The sequence below is a fragment of the Pelophylax lessonae genome (genome assembly GCF_965119305.1).
Source record: "Pelophylax lessonae genome assembly, chromosome: 13".
Classification (NCBI taxonomy): domain Eukaryota; kingdom Metazoa; phylum Chordata; class Amphibia; order Anura; family Ranidae; genus Pelophylax; species Pelophylax lessonae.
The window spans coordinates 138,351,085-138,369,962 of record NC_138780.1 but is presented as its reverse complement, the minus strand read 5'-3'; the positions used below and the strand labels follow the sequence as shown (position 1 = coordinate 138,369,962).

At 45.1% G+C, this 18,878-nt stretch overlaps 1 protein-coding gene across 1 annotated transcript in view; it reads left to right on the top strand.

Moving 5' to 3' along the window:
• The window catches only part of KIAA0586, a 229,590-nt gene that overhangs the window by 51,044 nt on the left and 159,668 nt on the right, over positions 1-18,878 (top strand). Inside the window, exons 13-14 of the mRNA XM_082274968.1 lie at positions 865-937; positions 11,243-11,500. Coding sequence (XP_082131094.1) covers positions 865-937; positions 11,243-11,500 — 331 coding nt within the window. The remainder of the gene's footprint in view (positions 1-864; positions 938-11,242; positions 11,501-18,878) is intronic.

The window sequence follows — 18,878 nt, the reverse complement described above, 5'->3', positions numbered from 1 at the left end:
TGCTGTTCACACAGGTGGTAAAACAGTTGGTCCAGATGTGTTTTTACCACCCCTTTCATCAGCCACTTATAGCCCATCATGGCAGCTGGAGGGGATTGTACACATGCCATGGCTATGATTCTTTGTTTCCTGGCCACAGCTAGCTTAAAGCTGATCCTCAGGTTTCCTGTCACTTTAAATAGTTATTTTGGTCCTTTACTAACTGCTGCTGCGGCTCTCACCCGAGTTGAGCAATGCTCAGCTATTCAAAGAAGGGTTTCTTTGATTGAATGGAAAAGCTTCCTTTGAGTAGCTGAGGCAGAGAGGTGGGCTGGTGATGACATTACGATTGCCGCCTCTACTGCCTCCTGAAACGAAATCCACTGCAGATCCTTTTCTCACTTTTTCTCACTTTTAAGAGGAGCGGTAGAGGAGCTGCCACCAGTGTGACCCTAGCCCTGGGGATATTGACTAGCCCTGTTTTGTCTGGGTGACCATTGTCACTCGGACTGAAAGTGGGAAAAAAAATCTGTCTCCAGAACAGTGGGTAGAGTGGAAACCTTTCAATGGGGCGCGTATTCCAGTGACGGCTGTCTTTGAAGGCTTTACCCTCAGTTTGGAGAGATTTTGTTTTGCTTTCTGTAACCTCTTTGGGTCAGGGATTGAGCCCCAGTAATGTGGTTCAGGAACTGCAGTGAATCCTGTGCGTTGCTCGCACAACATGGCAATCGATTTGTATTCATGCGATCTGCTGCGGATGTCAATTAAAAGTTAAAGATACCCAAAAATCAGGTCGCAAAACATAGCTGGCCTGCAAATGGCTAAAGAAGAATATACGAAGGATGTATATGTAATCTTACCTGTCGCTTCTTCTTCTTTTTCCAGTGATATTTCCGAGAAAATGCGAATGCAGAGAACTGTGGATTTTTGGATTTGTAAAATGGATTCTGAAATTCAGGTCAGTAATATACCGAGCCATTAAGAATCATAGAAATAGTATCTGTTAACCGTAAATTAAATCTGAGCTCTACCCAAAAGGAGAAGCTCCGCTTGTTTGATTACCCCCGCCCCTCTACGCTGCCACATTTGGCATCTTTCAAGGGGGAGGGGGGAGCAGGTACCTGTTTTTGACAGTTATCCGTCTCCACTTCTGGGTGACCTCGGCACCATGAGGTCCCCCTTGAAGTTCGCCTCCTCCTTCCCCCACCGCTGGGCCATTCACAAAGTGCAGCGCACTTCGTGCATGCGCAGTAGGGAACCGGCTGTGAAGCTGCAGGGCTTCACTGCTGGCTTCCCCTACAAGGAATGGCGGGGGCAGCACCAGAGAGCCGACTGAAAAATTGTCTGGTGTGCCGACATTGCGTGATCCCTGTACAGGCAAGTGTATTAAAAGTCAGCAGCTACAGTTAGCTCCACTTTAAGTGATTTGTTTAAAAAAAAAAAAAAGTGATTTCACTCATAATGTATAGGGGTCTCAACTGCTGCCCCTGACATCACCAAAAGGCCACACATAAGGGTCAGTATATGTAATGCTAAAAAGGATTTAAGAGTCTGCAGACATGCTAGATAAAATGGTGGTAGGAAACTGTGTGCTATAGGTTTGGTTGGAGACTGGAGACATGCTGCAGGAAATAGGAGAGACTGAAAACGTATTGCATGAAGCTAGGAGAGATCTTACCATTTACCCTTTACAAATTAATGCTCCCACTAACACTACAGACTTTAAGGGTCCAAGGGCCAAGTAATACATATTAAAGGGTCCCAGATTGGGCTCCAGGGGCTGACACAACCATTGATGGCAGAGTTTTGCCTATGTTAGACCAATTTTCCTAAATAATAAATTTTCCTTCAGTGTTATGTTTGACTTACTTAATGCTTTCTACCCTTAATATGTTTTACTTTTTATATCGTTTTGGCAATGGCCGGTGTGGGAATACTGTCATCTTTGCATAAAGCTAGAATATTATTTTGTTCTTTCTTTCATCAATAATATAACATTTACTGTATAATACAGGGACTTGCTTTTTGGAACTTTCTGTGCAAGTCTCGGAGCCCCTACAGACAGTAGTCTGTGTTTCCCCATTGCCATGTAAGAGCAGGGATTTCTAACTGTTTCATGTAATGTGTTCATGTTCTATAGGGTTGATTTACTAAGGGCAAACAGACTGTTTACTTTGCAAGTGCAGTGGCACTCTGCATGGTAATTATCCCCAGAGGTTAGTGAATGAGGTGAAGCTCTGCTGACTTCTATCACCCAATTACGTGCAAGCTAAAATTATGTTGTGTTTTTTTTTTTTTTTTTGTTTTTCCTTGTACGCCATTAGCTATTCTTTGCAAATGGTCACCAGATTCACTAAACTCCGTGGGAAAATTCCCTTGCAGAGTGCAACTTCACTTGCAAAGTGAACAGTGTATTTTGCCTCAGTCTCCAAAACTTCTATAGCATGTTCCCAGTCTCACAATCTGTTGTAGTAGTCAGGTAGTCTTTGTCCAACTCCTGTTGCATGTCTGTCACCTCCAACAGCTTTGTGTAGCAATACATTCACTAAATATTGGTTGTGGCCCTTTGGTGATGCCAGGGACCACACCTGGGGTCCTCTTTATCTAGGTGGTTGACCAATCAATGCTCTAATGGGCAGAAAGGGAAGATAAAGTGGCTAATTGTAGCTTCTACTTCACTTTTAATAAAATAAGATGCCACCTCTACCTTGTACTCCCCAGTACCAGGATTAAAATACCAGCCATTTGATCTGTTCTAAGAGGAGGATAAAAGTTCAGAAAGACCAACCAATCCTCTTTAAAGGCAGAAAAGTAGGCAACGTAGAAGTGGTGTGTTATTTCACTTAAATATTGCAGTATGGAACTCTTGTCTAAACAGGGCTGTTAAGTCTTTTGCGGCACTGGGCATCCCATACTCACAGATCTATTGCGGTTTAAGGCCAGACTTTTGGCGGCCTCAAGAGTGGACTTCAGACTGCTCTGTGCTGAAAACGGGTCACAGGAGGGCAAAACAGGGCTAAACAGGGCTGTTAAGTCTTCTGTGGCACCGGGCACCCCATACTCGCAAATCTATTGCTGTTTAAGGCCAGACTTTTGGCAGCCTCAAAACTGTGCAGCAGGACCTTTAAAAACAGTTGATTGGAGTGGTTTCTGAGTAAGGAGACCCTTGATAGTCATTGGTTCAGGAAAAATAAAGTAAACAAAAATTGTCCGAAAACAGTTGTAGTTTTCCTTTATAAGATAAGTTCACCTTAAAAAAAAAAAAAAAAAAATGACTGAAGATCGATTTGCAGGTAAAAGAAATGAGAATTTATTATTTTTTATTTACTAGGAGCCTGTAAAGAATTTCCCCCACGATCAGCGGATCGCAGGTGCCATGCAGGACTCCTGCAGACTTGTCAGTGTATCTGTCTGCCTATACCTCTTATGAACAGGCAGTTACACACTGACAGGAAGAGATAATGAACTACCTAGAGTGCTCAACAGCACCCTGGTATTCATTGAGAACTACAAGCCGACAGCCTCAAAGGATATCGGTACTTGTAGTTTTCTATTCACAGGTCTCTGTGAATGAATGACCCGGTCGGGTGAAGAAGATACTGATGACGGCAAGCGCCTGGAGAAGATGCTTGCTTGCTATCACTAGAAGTGGCGGATCCAAGAGACGCTGCAGGAATGGTAACATGTTACATGTTCCACCCTAAAAATTATCATAGATGAACTTATCCTTTTAACCAGTTTCTGACCAGGCCAGTTTTGCGATACGGCACTGTGTTACTTTAACTGATAATTGCGCAGTCATGCGACGCTGTACCCAAATAAAATTGTCCTTTTTTTTTTTTCTCCACAAAAGGAGCTCTCTTTTGGTGGTATTTGACTATCTCTATGGTTTTTTATTTGTTTGCATTAAAAACAAAGAACAACTGACAATTAAAAAAAACAAAACAATATTTCTCTAGCGCTCATTGACAGACGTAGTCCTTGGTGATACACCACCTTCGGGTTATGTTGCCTCCACAGGAGCAGGACTAGACAGGAAATTAAAAAAGCTCTGGCCACACCCTAGGGGCAGTCCCAGAGGGTATATCCTCTCTCTCTCTGCCTCAGCAAATCAGTTATTTTCTGTCTAGTTAGGAGTAAGGACCTAGATACCTTGCTGGGATCTTAGGTCCTGGCAAGATTTTTTTCTTAAAGGATTTTTTAGACAGCTTTTTTTCTCCAGTGTTCCTGTGAGATCTTCAAGCAAGAAAGCTGAACTGGGCGACGGGCTGGATGTTGAGATCCGGTGGTCACCCCAGTTCAGCCTACGAGCGCGTGCAGGCCATAGCTCCGCGCTGGGTCGGCCGCGACAAAGTCCCATTAAAGGACTGACCCCGCGAGTTAAACGTCTCGCTGAAACGCCAAAGACCATGAGTCACGGCGTCCATATCGGTCGACAGCCCTCCCGCCCCGGTGGAGAGGGGTACTGTCAGGAGTTGGTGCCCGCCTGGTTCCGGTATGGTGAGTAGTATGTTCCCCCTTTTCCCCTGACGGGTCTTGTGGTGAACGCGGGCCCCTCTCTGTATGGTAAGATAGAGTCCCTCTCTATCCTATAAATGACACAGATCCTCCTACTTTGAGTGTGATTTTATGTGCAAAAAGCCAGGAGGCTTGGTTTGGGAGCTAACAATCTAATTGTATACATGTTAAAAAGATTATAATCTGTGGCATTCTGGGAATCTTACGGTGATAAGAATAAGCTACCTACCAGTCAGAAGCCACGGACATGTAGACTGCCTTCCTAATCAGATCTCCAGCTATTAGCAGGCCTCCCGAATGGCCATGCGGTCCGCCAGGGCCGGTACCGCCAACCACGCCAAATCCCCATGCAGAGAGAGTGTTGTGTGCCCTGCAGCACACCGCTATTCAGTACAGGCCGCCGCCATTTTTTTTGCTGGATCGCACGAGCCGCCATTTTGGCGTAGCCTCGTGTCTCCAGCATGGGGGCGGCCATGTTTGAGGTGATCCAAACACCTCGTGGAGCTAGGGGAGGCGCCGGAAGGCGTGCAGAGGGGCGGAGCCGCCTCCTTTCTTCCTGGGCAGCCAGCCAAAAGACTTCCTGTTTGTCAAGACAGCGCTGTAACCTGTTGCAGTTAAACTCTGAGCATCAAGTTGTGAGCCTGGGGGTCTATCTCTCTCTCTCTCTCGATCGATAGGGATCCCTAGCAGGTAACACTAAGGGGCTTTTTGTGGCGCTGGGGGTCTGGAAAAAAGAAAAAAAAAAAAAAAGTTTTTTATTTTTGAATTATATTATCCAGGAAGTGACTGGAATTATCATGGACCCTGCCACACATATTCCCCCACCTGTTTCCCTCGAGGGGGCCACGGGACCCGCCGGTGCACAGAGTGTAGAGTCATTTACATCAATTTTGGAGTCTATGGTGGCTCGGGTGGAGGCGGCCTGTCAGGGACGGGGGTCAAGGAAGCAACCCCCGCCTACCCCTATACTATCTGACACCTCTGACTCTGATTCAGAGATGGTCACTGCAGTTGCAGGTTCCTCTGCAAAGGCTGTTATCCCAGGTAAAGCCCCCTCAGACAGTGAGGAGGACGCTTCTTCTCCTGCTATAATTCAGGAAGAAGCATTGGTGGACGCACTAGTTGTGGCAGTGCAGGAAACCTTAAAACTTGAGGCTTTACCGGCAGAGGCAACTGAAACAGAGATTCCTTTTGGTACTAATAAGCCCATCAAAACGGTGAAGGTTTTTCCTGTACCCAAATGTTTCGGTAATCAGATTAAAGGAGAATGGGAGCATTCTAAACGTACCTTTACTATTTCTAAGCGTATTGCTAGACGCTATCCGTTTGAGGAATCCATCATTAAGAAATGGACGGTACCACCAGTGGTGGATCCACCTATTTCCAGGCTGAATAAAGCCACGGTTATCCCAGTGGAGGACACTTCGTCCTTTAAGGATCCGGTGGATCGAAAGATGGAAGCAGAGTCCCGCACCATCTTCTCTCTGATAGGGTCAGCATTTAGACCAGTAATTGTTATTGGTCTAGTTTCCCAGACACTTACGGAATGGGCGAAAATGGTACGCCAAGACCTTAGGGGAAAAGATATTCCCCAGGAGACATCTGATTTGATGGAACAGATTATACAAGGGCTACAGTTTATCTGTGACGCAGCCTTGGACACTACTCCCTTATTAGGGCATGCATCTATGTCAGTGGTGATCCTCAGACGTGTGCTGTGGTTAAAATGCTGGTCAGCTGACCTAGGTTCCAAAAAGACCTTGACAAATCTCAAAAAGGGGAATCGTCTATTTGGGGCCAACCTAGATGAAATCATCAAGGATGCCACTGGGGGCAAGAGCACTTTTTTGCCACAGGCTGCTAAAGCTAAGGGACCTCGCAACAAGCGAGGACCTTTCTTTACCGCCCATAAAGGGCGCCCGGCTGGTACTAGCGGGAAAGGCAAGACTCCTCCAGGAGGGTTCTAGAAGGGCTGGTCGGACAAGCAGAGGACCAACCCAGCCAAACCCGAAGCAAAGGAGTACACAGCCTGAAGGTGCGCCCCCACCTGGTTTCAGGGTGGGGGGACGTTTTCACCGGTATTCAGGACATTAGATCGAGCTTCAACCACTACTACCGGTGCGATTCTTCCCTTCCAACATTTAAGTACTACAGGAAGCGGTAGTTACCGTTCCCTGAATAGATCTTTTCCTTTACCTTTTCCTAAGATTAGTCCCTATACCTCACAGGAATCGGATCTGGTTGACCAGATAGGCCAAGTAGCCTCTAGTCGGGTGACTTCGGTCCCTGAGGTTCAACCAGAAAAGATCACCCTTCCTGATATCAATCAGGTATCTGATAAATGTGTGGGAACAGAAAACGACCAGACTTTCTCGGATGGTCGGGGCCAGATACCTCTAGGGACGCCTGGTTCAGATTCTATCAGCGCCAGTGGTCCTAGAAATTCTAGGCTGGCCTCCTCAAGCTGGCCTGGCCGACTTGGACATGCTAGTCGCAGACGTTCCGTGGGAACTTCGTCTCAGGGAGTGTCTGTGGTCTCAAGGACCAATTTACCATCATGCTTTACAGTCGCTGGGTTTAATGGCCTGGCCATTGAGACCCAAGTACTGAAGGACAGAGGTTTGTCTACTTCAGTCATTCCTACCCTTATTAAAGCAAGGAAAGCGACTTCCAGCAAGGTCTATTATCACACATGGAAGACTTATATTGCGTGGTGCGAATCTTTAGGATTTCCTCCACGTACCTATTCGGTGACTCGAATATTGGCTTTTTTGCAACAAGGGGTTGAGCAGAAGCTAGCCTTGAGCACCATCAAGGGTCAAGTTTCAGCATTAGCAATCTTCTTTCAGAAACCTTTAGCTACCAAGTCCTTGGTGTGGAATTTCATCCAGGGGGTGCGGCACCTGGCTCCTCCAGTCCGCGCGCCCTTACCGCCCTGGGATCTTAATTTGGTTTTGTCGGTTCTACAGAAACCTCCCTTTGAAAACATCAGGGAGATTCCCTTGCTTACTTTATCCCAGAAGGTGGCCTTCTTGGTGGCTATTACTTCTGCTCGCAGGGTGTCAGAACTGGCTGCATTATCATGCCAGTCCCCATACCTAGTGATTCATAGGGATAAGGTAGTACTTCATCCTAAGCCATCTTTTCTTCCTAAGGTGGTTTCAGATTTTCATCTGAATGAAGATATTGTACTACCTTCCTTGTGTCCTCAGCCCAAGCATCATCGGGAACATGCGTTGCATTCCTTAGATGTGGTTCGGGCAATCAGGGTATACCTGAAAGCTACGGAATCATTCCGTAAGACGGATTCACTTTTTGTGATCACGGATGGCCCCAGAAAGGGTTTGCCTGCATCTGCCGCGACCATTGCCAAATGGATTAGACAAACGGTGGTACAGGCTTATTCTATTAAGGGTCAGAGTCCTCCGTTCCCTGTTAGGGCGCACTCCACTCGAGCGCTCAGTACTTCCTGGGCCTTTCGCCATCAGGCGTCAGTGGTCCAGGTATGTAAGGCGGCCACCTGGTCGTCGGTACATACCTTTACAAAATTCTATAAAATTGATGTGACGGCATCGGCGGATGCCTCATTTGGCCGCAAGGTTTTGCAGGCCGCAATTTGAGGAGACCGGTGGTCTACCTCGAGGGTTTTTTTCTGTTTGAAAAAAAAAATAAAAATTTTTCTCTTTTTTGTTGAGTCTCATCATTAAGGATGAGCATTGTAAACTTCTAGTTGGCACCGGTTGGGCCTTCTAGATTGGGATTTGATTTCCATTTTCCCACCCCTCATTTGTGATACTGCTCTGGGACGTCCCGAAGGTGGTGTATCACCGAGGACTACGTCTGTCAATGAGCGCTAGAGAAAAATGGATTTTTGTAAAATCTTACCGTAAAATCCTTTTCTCTTAGCTCATTGACAGACGTAGTCCCCGCCCCTCTGTTTTTGAGTTGGGTTGGGTTAAAATCTCTAAAGACTGCTTTTTCACATAACTGATTTGCTGAGGCAGAGAGAGAGAGGATATACCCTCTGGGACTGCCCCTAGGGTGTGGCCAGAGCTTTTTAATTTCCTGTCTAGTCCTGCTCCTGTGGAGGCAACATAACCCGAAGGTGGTGTATCACCGAGGACTACGTCTGTCATTGAGCTAAGAGAAAAGGATTTTACGGTAAGATTTTACAAAAATCCATTTTTTTTACTTTCTGCTCTAAAACCCATCCAATAAAAAAATGTACAAAATCAAATTTCTTCATCAATTTAGGCCAATATGTATTCTGCTACATATTTTTGGTAAATTCCCAATATGTGTATATTGATTGGTTTGAGCAAAAGTTATAGCATCTATAAACTATGTAATATTTTATTTATTTATTTTTCACTGGTAATGGCAGCGATCAGCGACTTTTAGCGGGACTGCAAATTTGTGGCGGACAAATCCGACACCTAACTGACACTTTTTTGGGAACCAGTGCAGTGACATTATTACAGTGATCGGTGCTAAAAATAAGCACTGTCACTGTATAAATGATACTGGCAGGGAAGAGGTTAACAGGGGCGACTAAAGGGTTAAATGTGTGCCTAGCTAATGTTGCACTGTAGTGCAGGAGGTGCTTTTACTACTGGAAGACATGGATCAGTGTTTCTGCTTTACAGAAACACAGGATCCATGCCTTCTGTACTCACAGAATGACAGTCTGCCTTGTTTATATAGGCAGATTGGCATTCTGTCAGTGTACCAAACGATCAGCGGGTGCGGCAGGGATCGGGTCTACGGGACCTGCTGATCAACTTCTGCTGTGTAAAATCACAGGGTGAGCCCAGAAGTGCGGTACTATGTGTGTATATATTTGTGATTCTGCACAGCGTGGCCACCCAGTAGCAGTAAATTTACTATGGGGCAGTTGACAACTCCAGGCAGATCTAAAAGGCACAGATGAAGGCAGCTCTGTATTCATCAATTCTTCAATAAGCAATGTTTTGACTTGGTATCAGCCTCTTGCCAGGTCTGCACAACAGATCTCGGTCTGGGAGAAGGGAGATGCATCAGAGCAGAGGGAGCCAGTAGGTAGTGCTGCAGTGTTAAAAAGGGACATGCTGATAGGAGGAGAGAGCAGACTGACAAAGACAGGAGTTCATCATTCTGCTGCTTCTCCTTCCACTGCCCTTTAAGTGTTACCTAAAAGAGATGTATGTTTTTTTTTTATATTTTTGTTTTCTCTATCGTTCATTAACGGACGCAGTCCTCTGATGCATATCAGTAGCGATCAGGGTGTATTTGGCTTCTACTGAGTCTTTTCACAAGTCTGACTCACTCTTTGTGCTCACGGATGGTTCAAAGAATGGGCTGCCTGCGTCTGCTGCGACTATTTCCAGATGGATCAGACAGACAGTGGTGCAGGCTTATTCCATTAAGGGTCAGGTTCCACCTTTCCCTGTCAAGGCGTATTCTACTCGGGCGCTTAGTGCGTCATGGGCTTTTCGCCATTAGGCGTCTATGCTTCAGGTGTGCAAGGCGGCGACCTGGTCGTCTGTTCACACCTTTACCAAATTTGATAAGGTGGATGTGCTGGCATCTGCAGATACCTCCTTTGGCCGCCAGGTTTTGCAGGCTGCGGTTTAGAGGGCCCCTTGGCCTTCCTTGAGGGTGTTTTTCTGTTTGTTTTCAGGTGGACCTCATCTGGTTTTTCTGATGAGTCCTGTGTTGCCTGGTTGGCCATGTTGGCCTTGGGGACCATTTTTTCAGTCAGACTTGCGAAAAGACTCAGTAGACACCAAATACACCCTGATCGCTACTGATATGCATCAGAGGACTGCGTCCGTCAATGAACCTAAGAGAAAAGGATTTTACGGTAAGTCAAAAATCCAGTTATTTTATTTTGGAAACCTACTTACCTAGGTGGATGCAGCATCGCTCCGATGCTGCATCTGTCCCCCGGCGCCTCTAACATTGAGAACCGAGCTATTGAACACCACTGATTGCTTGGTTCTCCGAGCTCCCCGAGTGGGAGTGGCCCATTTAGGCTCTCAGTGGCTTGCTGGGTGCCGGTCCAGGCCTGTGGACGGATCCCGACTCTGTGGTCGTGATCACACCCGAGCCTGGACTGACTCTGTGATGTCAGCAGAGAGCGGACTTCAGACCGCTCTCTGCTGAAAACAGGTCACAGTGCAAAATCAACTGCACTACTGTGATCCATAGGAGCAGAACAGCCAAATGAGCTTTGGCTGTACTCCTTTAAAGGGGTAGTATACTCATTTTTTTTTACATTTACCTACAGGTAAGCCTATAATAAGGCTTACCTATAGGTACAATTAATATCTCCTAAACCTGCACGGTTTAGGAGATATTTGCCCTGCATGCAGCCGCTGTCGCTAGCGGCGCATGCGCTCTGAAGGTCCTGCGGACCTTCAGAGTTCCTTGCCAGCTGCTTGCCGGAAAGTGACTCCCATGCGCATGCGCGGGAGTGACGTCATCGCGGCTCCGGCCACTCACAGCGCCGGAGCTGCCGAACCCGGAAGAGATGCCGAGGGAGCATGTCAGCTCCCACAGCGGTGTCCGGGCGTCCGTGTTGGGGCTTCGTTTTAAGGTAAGTATTTCATAATGAGCTAGTATGCGATGCATACTAGCTCATTATGCCTTTGTCTTGAAGGGTTTTTTTTGTAAGATTTATCAAGCTGTTCATGTAATGTTATGTATTCAGTTATTAGTTATTAAAGCTGTTTAGCCAGAAAAGTCAACAGACTTTGTTCTCCAGGATAAATTGGCAAGCGAGGATATTAAGAAGAAGAAACCTGAAGACAGAGTTCAGGAGCCTTCACTTAGACGGAATGCAGGAAGCGGCAAAGACCTAAAGAATAATAGAGATCGGGGGATCAAAGGCCCAGCAAGAGATGCACTAAGGAGTACAAAGCCTTCAACTGGGGTCTCAGCCAAGGTTCAGCCAAAGCTTGGTGCTGGGAAGCTAACAGGACAGCAGAGCAGAGCCTCACTGAACAAAGGTGAAAAGTCGAAGGTGAGGTCTGGTGGGGATTCACTACTAAAGTGGTTCTTCTCCTGCAAACATCTGCTCTGCCTTCACCAGGTTTTCTTTCACAATACACAATGCTTTAAAGTCCTGTGCCATTCCTTATGTCTTTTATAGTATATGGATATGTGGTCTTAAGAAGGTTTTGGGGCTTTGCTAATTGTAATTACTCAGTTGCTCTAGTCAATGAGCATTCTTTCTAACTGATCAAAAGCTTTAGAAAGTTTACTTGTTTCATGACTCACAGTGACACCCGGTGGTGAAAAAAGATATTTCATTGTATTAGTTCCCCACTGAGTCTAGGTTTACACTTGCTGTTGACGTGGCTGTAAAAACATGCGGTTGAGCCAAGTTTTACCACCCCCCAACCGCTCCCTCCTAAGCTGTAAAGGCAATGGACAGGGGTGTATTCCCCTGTCAAGTTCGGTGGGCAGTACCACCTGCCGAATGCTAGCCATTCAACTGAGGGTTGCGTCAGTTCCGCTTCCTGTTGACTGAGACGCACATCCGGCCGGTGGAACGCACCGCGTCCCGGAACTACCGCCACACGAGGGTGTTGCGGTCCCTAGGACATACATGCACCGTTTTTTTGCTATTAAATGTGAGTATTGTAATTTTATACGAATAAAGCACCTATCTTTTGCAATACTTCACTATTGGAGCCCTTTTTTCTTTCCTCATCCGGATCTCTCAAACATATTGGAGTACTCTAAGAGGAGGGATTTTTCATCAATTTCCCCTGGAGTAAGATACGAAGTCGGGATTAAGTGGATTACTAGCCAGCCTTCGGAGGGACCTTTGAGAGTCACCCCAAACGCTGATTACCCCTGTGGGGGTACCACCATCTGGTGAGTGCGGGAGTAATAGGAGGGGAGCACTGATTCCTGTATTGAGCACCCCCATCAGTCTGGAAGTCCTGTAATCCATTTTATCCTGTTAAATCCCTGCTTCATCACCCCTCTTGGGACTCAATTATATTTGCAGCACCATTTAATATTTGGCTATTTATATGGACAATTTTCCTATATATTCGCTTTATATTTATTTATTTATTTATGCTATTTAAACTGCTGGGACACTATTTATGAGTTGTATGTGCACAGATTTATACAAAGCTATTTATTGTTTGGCCCACTAGCACAATATATATCTGATTAATTAGCACCTTAAGTATATATGGAGGATATTTATAACACCAGTTTATAATTCTTTTATATAGTCATACATATACCTTTAAGATTACACACTGAACTGATTTTTAATAATTTATCACTTATATCTTAATTTTCCTATCTATTTATCATTATATAGATACACATTTTTTTTTTTTTTTTTATCAAATTCTTTAAACTTACTTACACTTTTTAAGGATTCACCATATGAAGTTTTATATACTTTGATTTTTATTCACCTTATCACCAGTGCACTTTAAGACATATTTATTTATTTTTCCTATTTATTAGCATGACAGCGCCATATTACCTCCCTTTTCCTCATACAACTGAGGGCATTGACAATGCTAGCCTAACAACCAAGGCACAGCTCCAAGCACTAGGTCCTCATGGACCTAAGATCCACATAGATTTTAACATTTTAGTGATATATCTCTTTTTATGCTTATCATATTCATCAACAAAAGAATATACTGTATGTTTATTGTTTTCCTTTTAATGCAACTTTGTAGTAATAGTAACATTCTCCCTACAAGGAAAGTAGTGAATACTTACCTGTCGCACTGCGTATGACACTAAACTCCTGAAATTTAAATACTAAAGTTTTCTCAAGGATCTTCAGCTTCTTGCAGACTTCTGGGTGTCCCATCATGCCTCTGGGTGTCATGCTTGTGGCTGTCAGTGTCTTGCTATGCCTCATGCAACATGTAGTTCTGCGACAGCTGGAGGGCCACAGTTTGCATATCCCTGCTTTATGGACTTGCAGAAAATCTTTTAGCAAAATTATCTCTTCAACTCAGCAGACTTTGGTTAGTTGGCAACATGACAGGTAAATATTGTTTGAAGTTGAACTTTTGAAAATCGGTACATGTGTGCTTTAAACCTCACTTCACGTTAATTTTTTTTTTTTTTTTTTTTACTGATTCTCCCATAATTGCTAATGTTTTTTCCATATTCAACAAAGTAAATATGAATGAACCTGAGTTTCCATTTTATTTCCCAATTCTGCATGATAGTTCTTCATGACCTAGCACTGAGAAGTGTTGCTGCCACTTAAAGATCCTGTGTGGTGGAAATGACTGGAAAATGCATTAGAATTAGGTAAACACTGCCCTAGCATTACACATGGTCCATCCATCATCGCTAATCCATCCAACACTTCAACACAGAAGACTCCCACAGTGCTGGAGATGTTTGGATAAAGCCTGAGCTGTCAGAGACCTGCAGCAGGTAGCCAGTAAATCATTGTCAGAAGTATTATTTGGGGAGATCCATGGGGCCCTAGTGCTGATGTATCACCAGTGTTGATTATGTGCACTGTACACCACTTATGTGTCACATTACCTACTCTTTGTCTGTACAGCTACCCTTTTCACAGCAAAGAATCCTTTGGAGTTAAAAGGACACTTATTTGTAAATGTTCCATCATAGGCAGGGATATACAGTGTGTGTGTGTGTGTGTGTGTGTATGTGTATATGTATATGTATATGTATATATATATGTATATATATATATATATATATATATATATATATATAATATATATATTTGAAATTGTCTAAGTATTGAACATGTCACCATTTTTCTAGGTAAATGTATTTCTAAAGGTGCTTTTGACCAAAGTAAAACACCAAAACAAATAAATTCAGAAATTTAAGTTATGCGTAATCAAATGGAATGACACAGAAAAAGTATTGAACACGCAAACTGATATATATTTAATACTTCATACAAAATCCTTTGTTGGTATTGACCGCTTTAAGACGCATCTTGTATGGAGAAACTAGTGGCATGCATTGCTCAGGTGTGATTGTGGCCCATTTTTCCACACAGTCTTCAAATCTTGAAGGTTCGGTGGGACTCTTCTATCAACTCTGATCTTTAGTTCTCTCCATAGAATTTCTATTGGATTCAAGAAGGTGATTGCCTTGGCCATTCTTGCAGCTGTAGCACCCTCCTAGGGAGGTGCTAGTGAGTGAGTATAATTTTTTGACTCTGTCTGCCTATCAGAGGAGCAGCAGGGAAATCTATATTGCTTTCTGCCTACCAGAGAGCAGGATCTGTGAGTTAGGCCTGCTCAGTGTGCTCTACATAGTGTTTCCACACTGGTCCAATAGGGAGGCATGTTGGACAGTGGGAGGAAATATGACCAATGAGTACACAGGCCTTGATATAGTCCCAGTGATTGGTAGAGACTGGCTGTCTCGTGCATTATGGGATACTGTATAAAAGCCAGGCGCACATGTGCCGCAGGGTCTTTGGCTGGTGAGCAGAGTCCCAGGGGGGATTGTGGCGGCTGCTTCCTCCTCTGTAGCAGTGGCACGCTGTCACAGGTGGTCGGCCTGGGGACCAGGGGAAAGGAACTGAACCCAGGGATCCAGGAGAACTGACTGGAGGGGTTGAGACACTCGAGGCCCTCAAAAAAAAGTATCGTGAGTACAGGGGATCGTGTGTAGGGGCCTGACCTGAGGGGCACCACCCAGGTGTAGGATAGTCAGAGGACGAGTGTCAGTCTGTGCAGTGAAAGGGGATACTAGGCAAGTATCCTGAAGATATTCTACCCAACTAAGTTGTCTGAACAGAGACTTGGCCTAAATTCATCTAGTGGCAAGGTGAATCTGCAGCCTGGCTGCATGTCCAGACAGGAGTCCTCATCCATTGTGAATAGTTCCATTTGGAGTATCCCACTCTTCCCTTCTCCCATCCCTATTTAAAATAAAACCCTAAAAACAACTACATAGCCCTGCACTGATCATTGACTGAGCCAAAGAAGTGTTAATTTGTGAATGCCAATGTTGCTAACGGTAACCCAGGGGGACCCGAGAGTGTATTACCCAGCAGTCCTCGAGGGGGCAGTGCTACACAGCTTTATTTTCTTTCTTTGAAACCAATTGAGAATTTCCCGGGCCTGGTGTTTGGGATCATTGCCTTGTTGAAATGGCACCCTCGTTTCATCTTAATCATCCTGGTAGGTGGCAGCATAGTTTTATCAAGAATGTCTCGGTACATTTTTCCATTCACCCTTCCTTCAATGAAGTTTGCCTGTACCGTATGCTGAAAAACAGCCCCACACCATGATGTTCCCACCTCTAAACTTCACTGTTGGTATAGGGGTGTATTTGAGGTGATGTGCAGTGCCATTTGACCTCCAAACATGGTGTGTATTATGGCATCCAAAGAGTTCAATTTTGGTCTCATCTGACCAGACTATATTCTCCCAGTATTTCACAGGCTTGTCTAAATGTTTTGCAGCAAACTTTAAACTAGCTTCAACATGCTTTTTATTCAGCAATGGAGTCTTGCGTGGTGAGTGTGCTTACAGGCCATGGGGGTTGAGTGCATTACTTATGGTTTTCTTTGAAACAATTGTACCTGCTAATTCCAGGTCTTTCAGAAGCTTTCCACAAGTGGTCCTTAGCTCTTGGGCAACTCTTCTGATTATTGTTTTCACTCCTTGTTTATGGTGAACTGATCTTTCCATTTCCGAATTTTGTCCCCAACAGTGCTCACTGGATTCACACATTCAGAAGTTTAGAAATCCTTCTGTAACCAATGCCATCAGTATGTTTTGCAACAGTAAGGTTGCAAAGGTTTTGAGAGAGCTCTTTGCTTTTACTCATCATGAGAGGCTTCTGGTGTGACACCTTGGTAATGAGACACCTTTTTATAGGCCATCAGTTCAGACTGAACCAGCTGATATTAATTTGCAGTGATGAGGGGCAGGATTGCTTTCTAATTACTGATAGATTTTAGCTGGTGTCTTGGCTTTCTGTGCCTTTTTGTTTGTTTTGCTTTCTTTGTATGTATGTAAATCAAAAATCAAATCTGCACCAGAATAAGGCCCCTTTCACACGGGCATTCCGATCAGGTCCGCCTGTCAGTTTTTCAGGCAGACCTGATCGAATGCTCCATGCAGCCCTATGGAGCAGCGGATGTCAGCGGAGACATCTCCGCTGACACCCGCTGGTATCTGATCCTGGCTGTGAAATCCAGACAGACGGGAACCCTATTTTCCATCCATCTGGAGGATCAGATCGGATAAGATTGGATGAAAAACTGACATGGGGTTTGTTTTCATCTGATCTCCCAAAGGGGAGAGCAGGGCTCTGACTGCTCCGTCTCCGCAAAGTAAGCAGAGACAGAGCTGTCATCCGCCTGCTCAGCGGGGATCGGCGGATCGATCCCCGCTGAGCAAAACCGAGTCTGTCGGACGAACCACTCGTGCGAAAGGACCCTAAAACTCGAAAAGCTGCTGGACACTGTGTTATAACAACAAATCTAAAGCAAAAATAGTGCAGCGCTGTGATTATAACAAAAAATTGTTATCCAAAAATTGTATATAAATGTCTCAAAATCCAATGAAGGTGATACTCCCACAACCGTTGTGATAGGTAGGAGATCCTGATGTAGAACCAGTGACACCTCTCACACTCAAAACCTGCTTACCAGATCTCGTGTGACCCCCTGTGAAAGTGGTCAACAAAAGCCTGTGTGTATACTGCCTCACCAGCCACAGTAGTAAGGGAAAATCGACATCAGATATAACCAGGAAGTACTTCCATGAGGTGTAATGGACTCTGAACGTTCTGGGAGATTAGTCCAGATAATGACACAATTGCGCAGTTCGATTGTTGGGAATAAATACTCCAAATGGCAGTAGTGTTTCACACGTCTTGAGGAATTCAAGATTTATTTAACAAAAGATTTTTCCTTTTAGATACCAGAGCATTAGTTCATAACTAGCCAAAAAAACTGCTTGGATTCTCACTTAGCTGTGGTGATGGTGGTGTACAGGCTGGATCCTGGCTATGGCAGGACACTTTCACAGGGCTTTATTCCAAGTCTTGCATCTGAGCAAGGCTTGGGTGAAGCTGTTACCAGGGGCGTAACTACAGGGGTTGCAGGGGTTGCAATCGCAACCGGGCCCAATGCTCAAGGGGGCCCATGTGGCTCCCCTGTACACCTGAATAGGAGGGGCGGCGGGGGCAGCATGTAGAGAAATCACTGTCCTCCTTTTTCCTTCTGTAGCTGCAGGAGGAAAATGGAGGAGATTAGTTCCTCTGTACGCTGCCCTTTGTACACTTCTTCTATCCAGTATACTTGTGTTCTGCTGTCTCTGGTGTCTCTGGGCCCCTGTGTGCTCCCCTGGTCCCCCCCCTTCTGTGCTGCCCCCCCTTCAGAATTCTCCCTTCCCTCACCGTAATAAAGGGCCCCGCAACTAGAGTAAAGGGCGCCAGGGGTCCAGGGGGCCCTTCATGGTTTCTTGCACCGGGGCCCTGAAGGTTCTAGTTACCCCTCTGGCTGTTACTATCTGCCGCTTTTAGGAAACGATGTGCATGTCTTTGCTTGACCTGCTGTTTGAATGCTTGTCAGGTCTCACCCATGCACCTGAACAGCCACCAGGGGGTCGCAAAGGTTTTGTGCTCAGCGCTACACAGCCTGCCATATGATCAGTGCAATCAGTGATGTCCCCTGCATAGTAGCTATGCTGCTACTATCCAGGGGACATCAAGAAGGACAAGCACAGGAGGCTGGCTGGGCTTCTATGTATGGATTGCATGGGTTTTTACCGACCTGTGGTGAATATTTCATGTCAATAGCACCTTTTAAAAATATATTTACCTAGAAAAATAGTGACATGTTCAATACTTATTTTTGCAGCTATAACAGCTTCAACTCTTCTGGGAAGGCTGTTCACAAGGTTTAGGAATGCGTCTATAGGAATGTTTGACCATTCTTCCAGAAGCGCATTTGTGAGGCCAGGCACTGATGTGGACGAGAAGGCCTGCTTTAGTTTATCCCAAAGGTGTTTTGGGCAGGCCACTGAATTTCTTCCACCCCAAACTTGCTTTTCCATGTCTTTTATGGACCTTGCTTTGTGCGCTGGTCCAAATCATTTGGTGGAGGGGGGGGGGGAGGGAGGGAGGGATATGGTGTGGGGTTGTTTTTCAGGGGTTGGGCTTGGCCCTTTTGTTTCAGTAAAGGGAACTCCTTAAGTCGTCAGCATACCAATAGATTTTGGACAATTTCATGTACCCAACCTTGTGGAAACAGTTCAAGGATGGCCCCTTCCTGTTCCAACATGACTGCACAAAGCAAAGTCTATAAAGACATGGATGAATGAGTTTATGTATATGTGTGTGTGTGTGTATATGTGTGTATGTACTGTATATATATGTGTATGTGTGTGTGT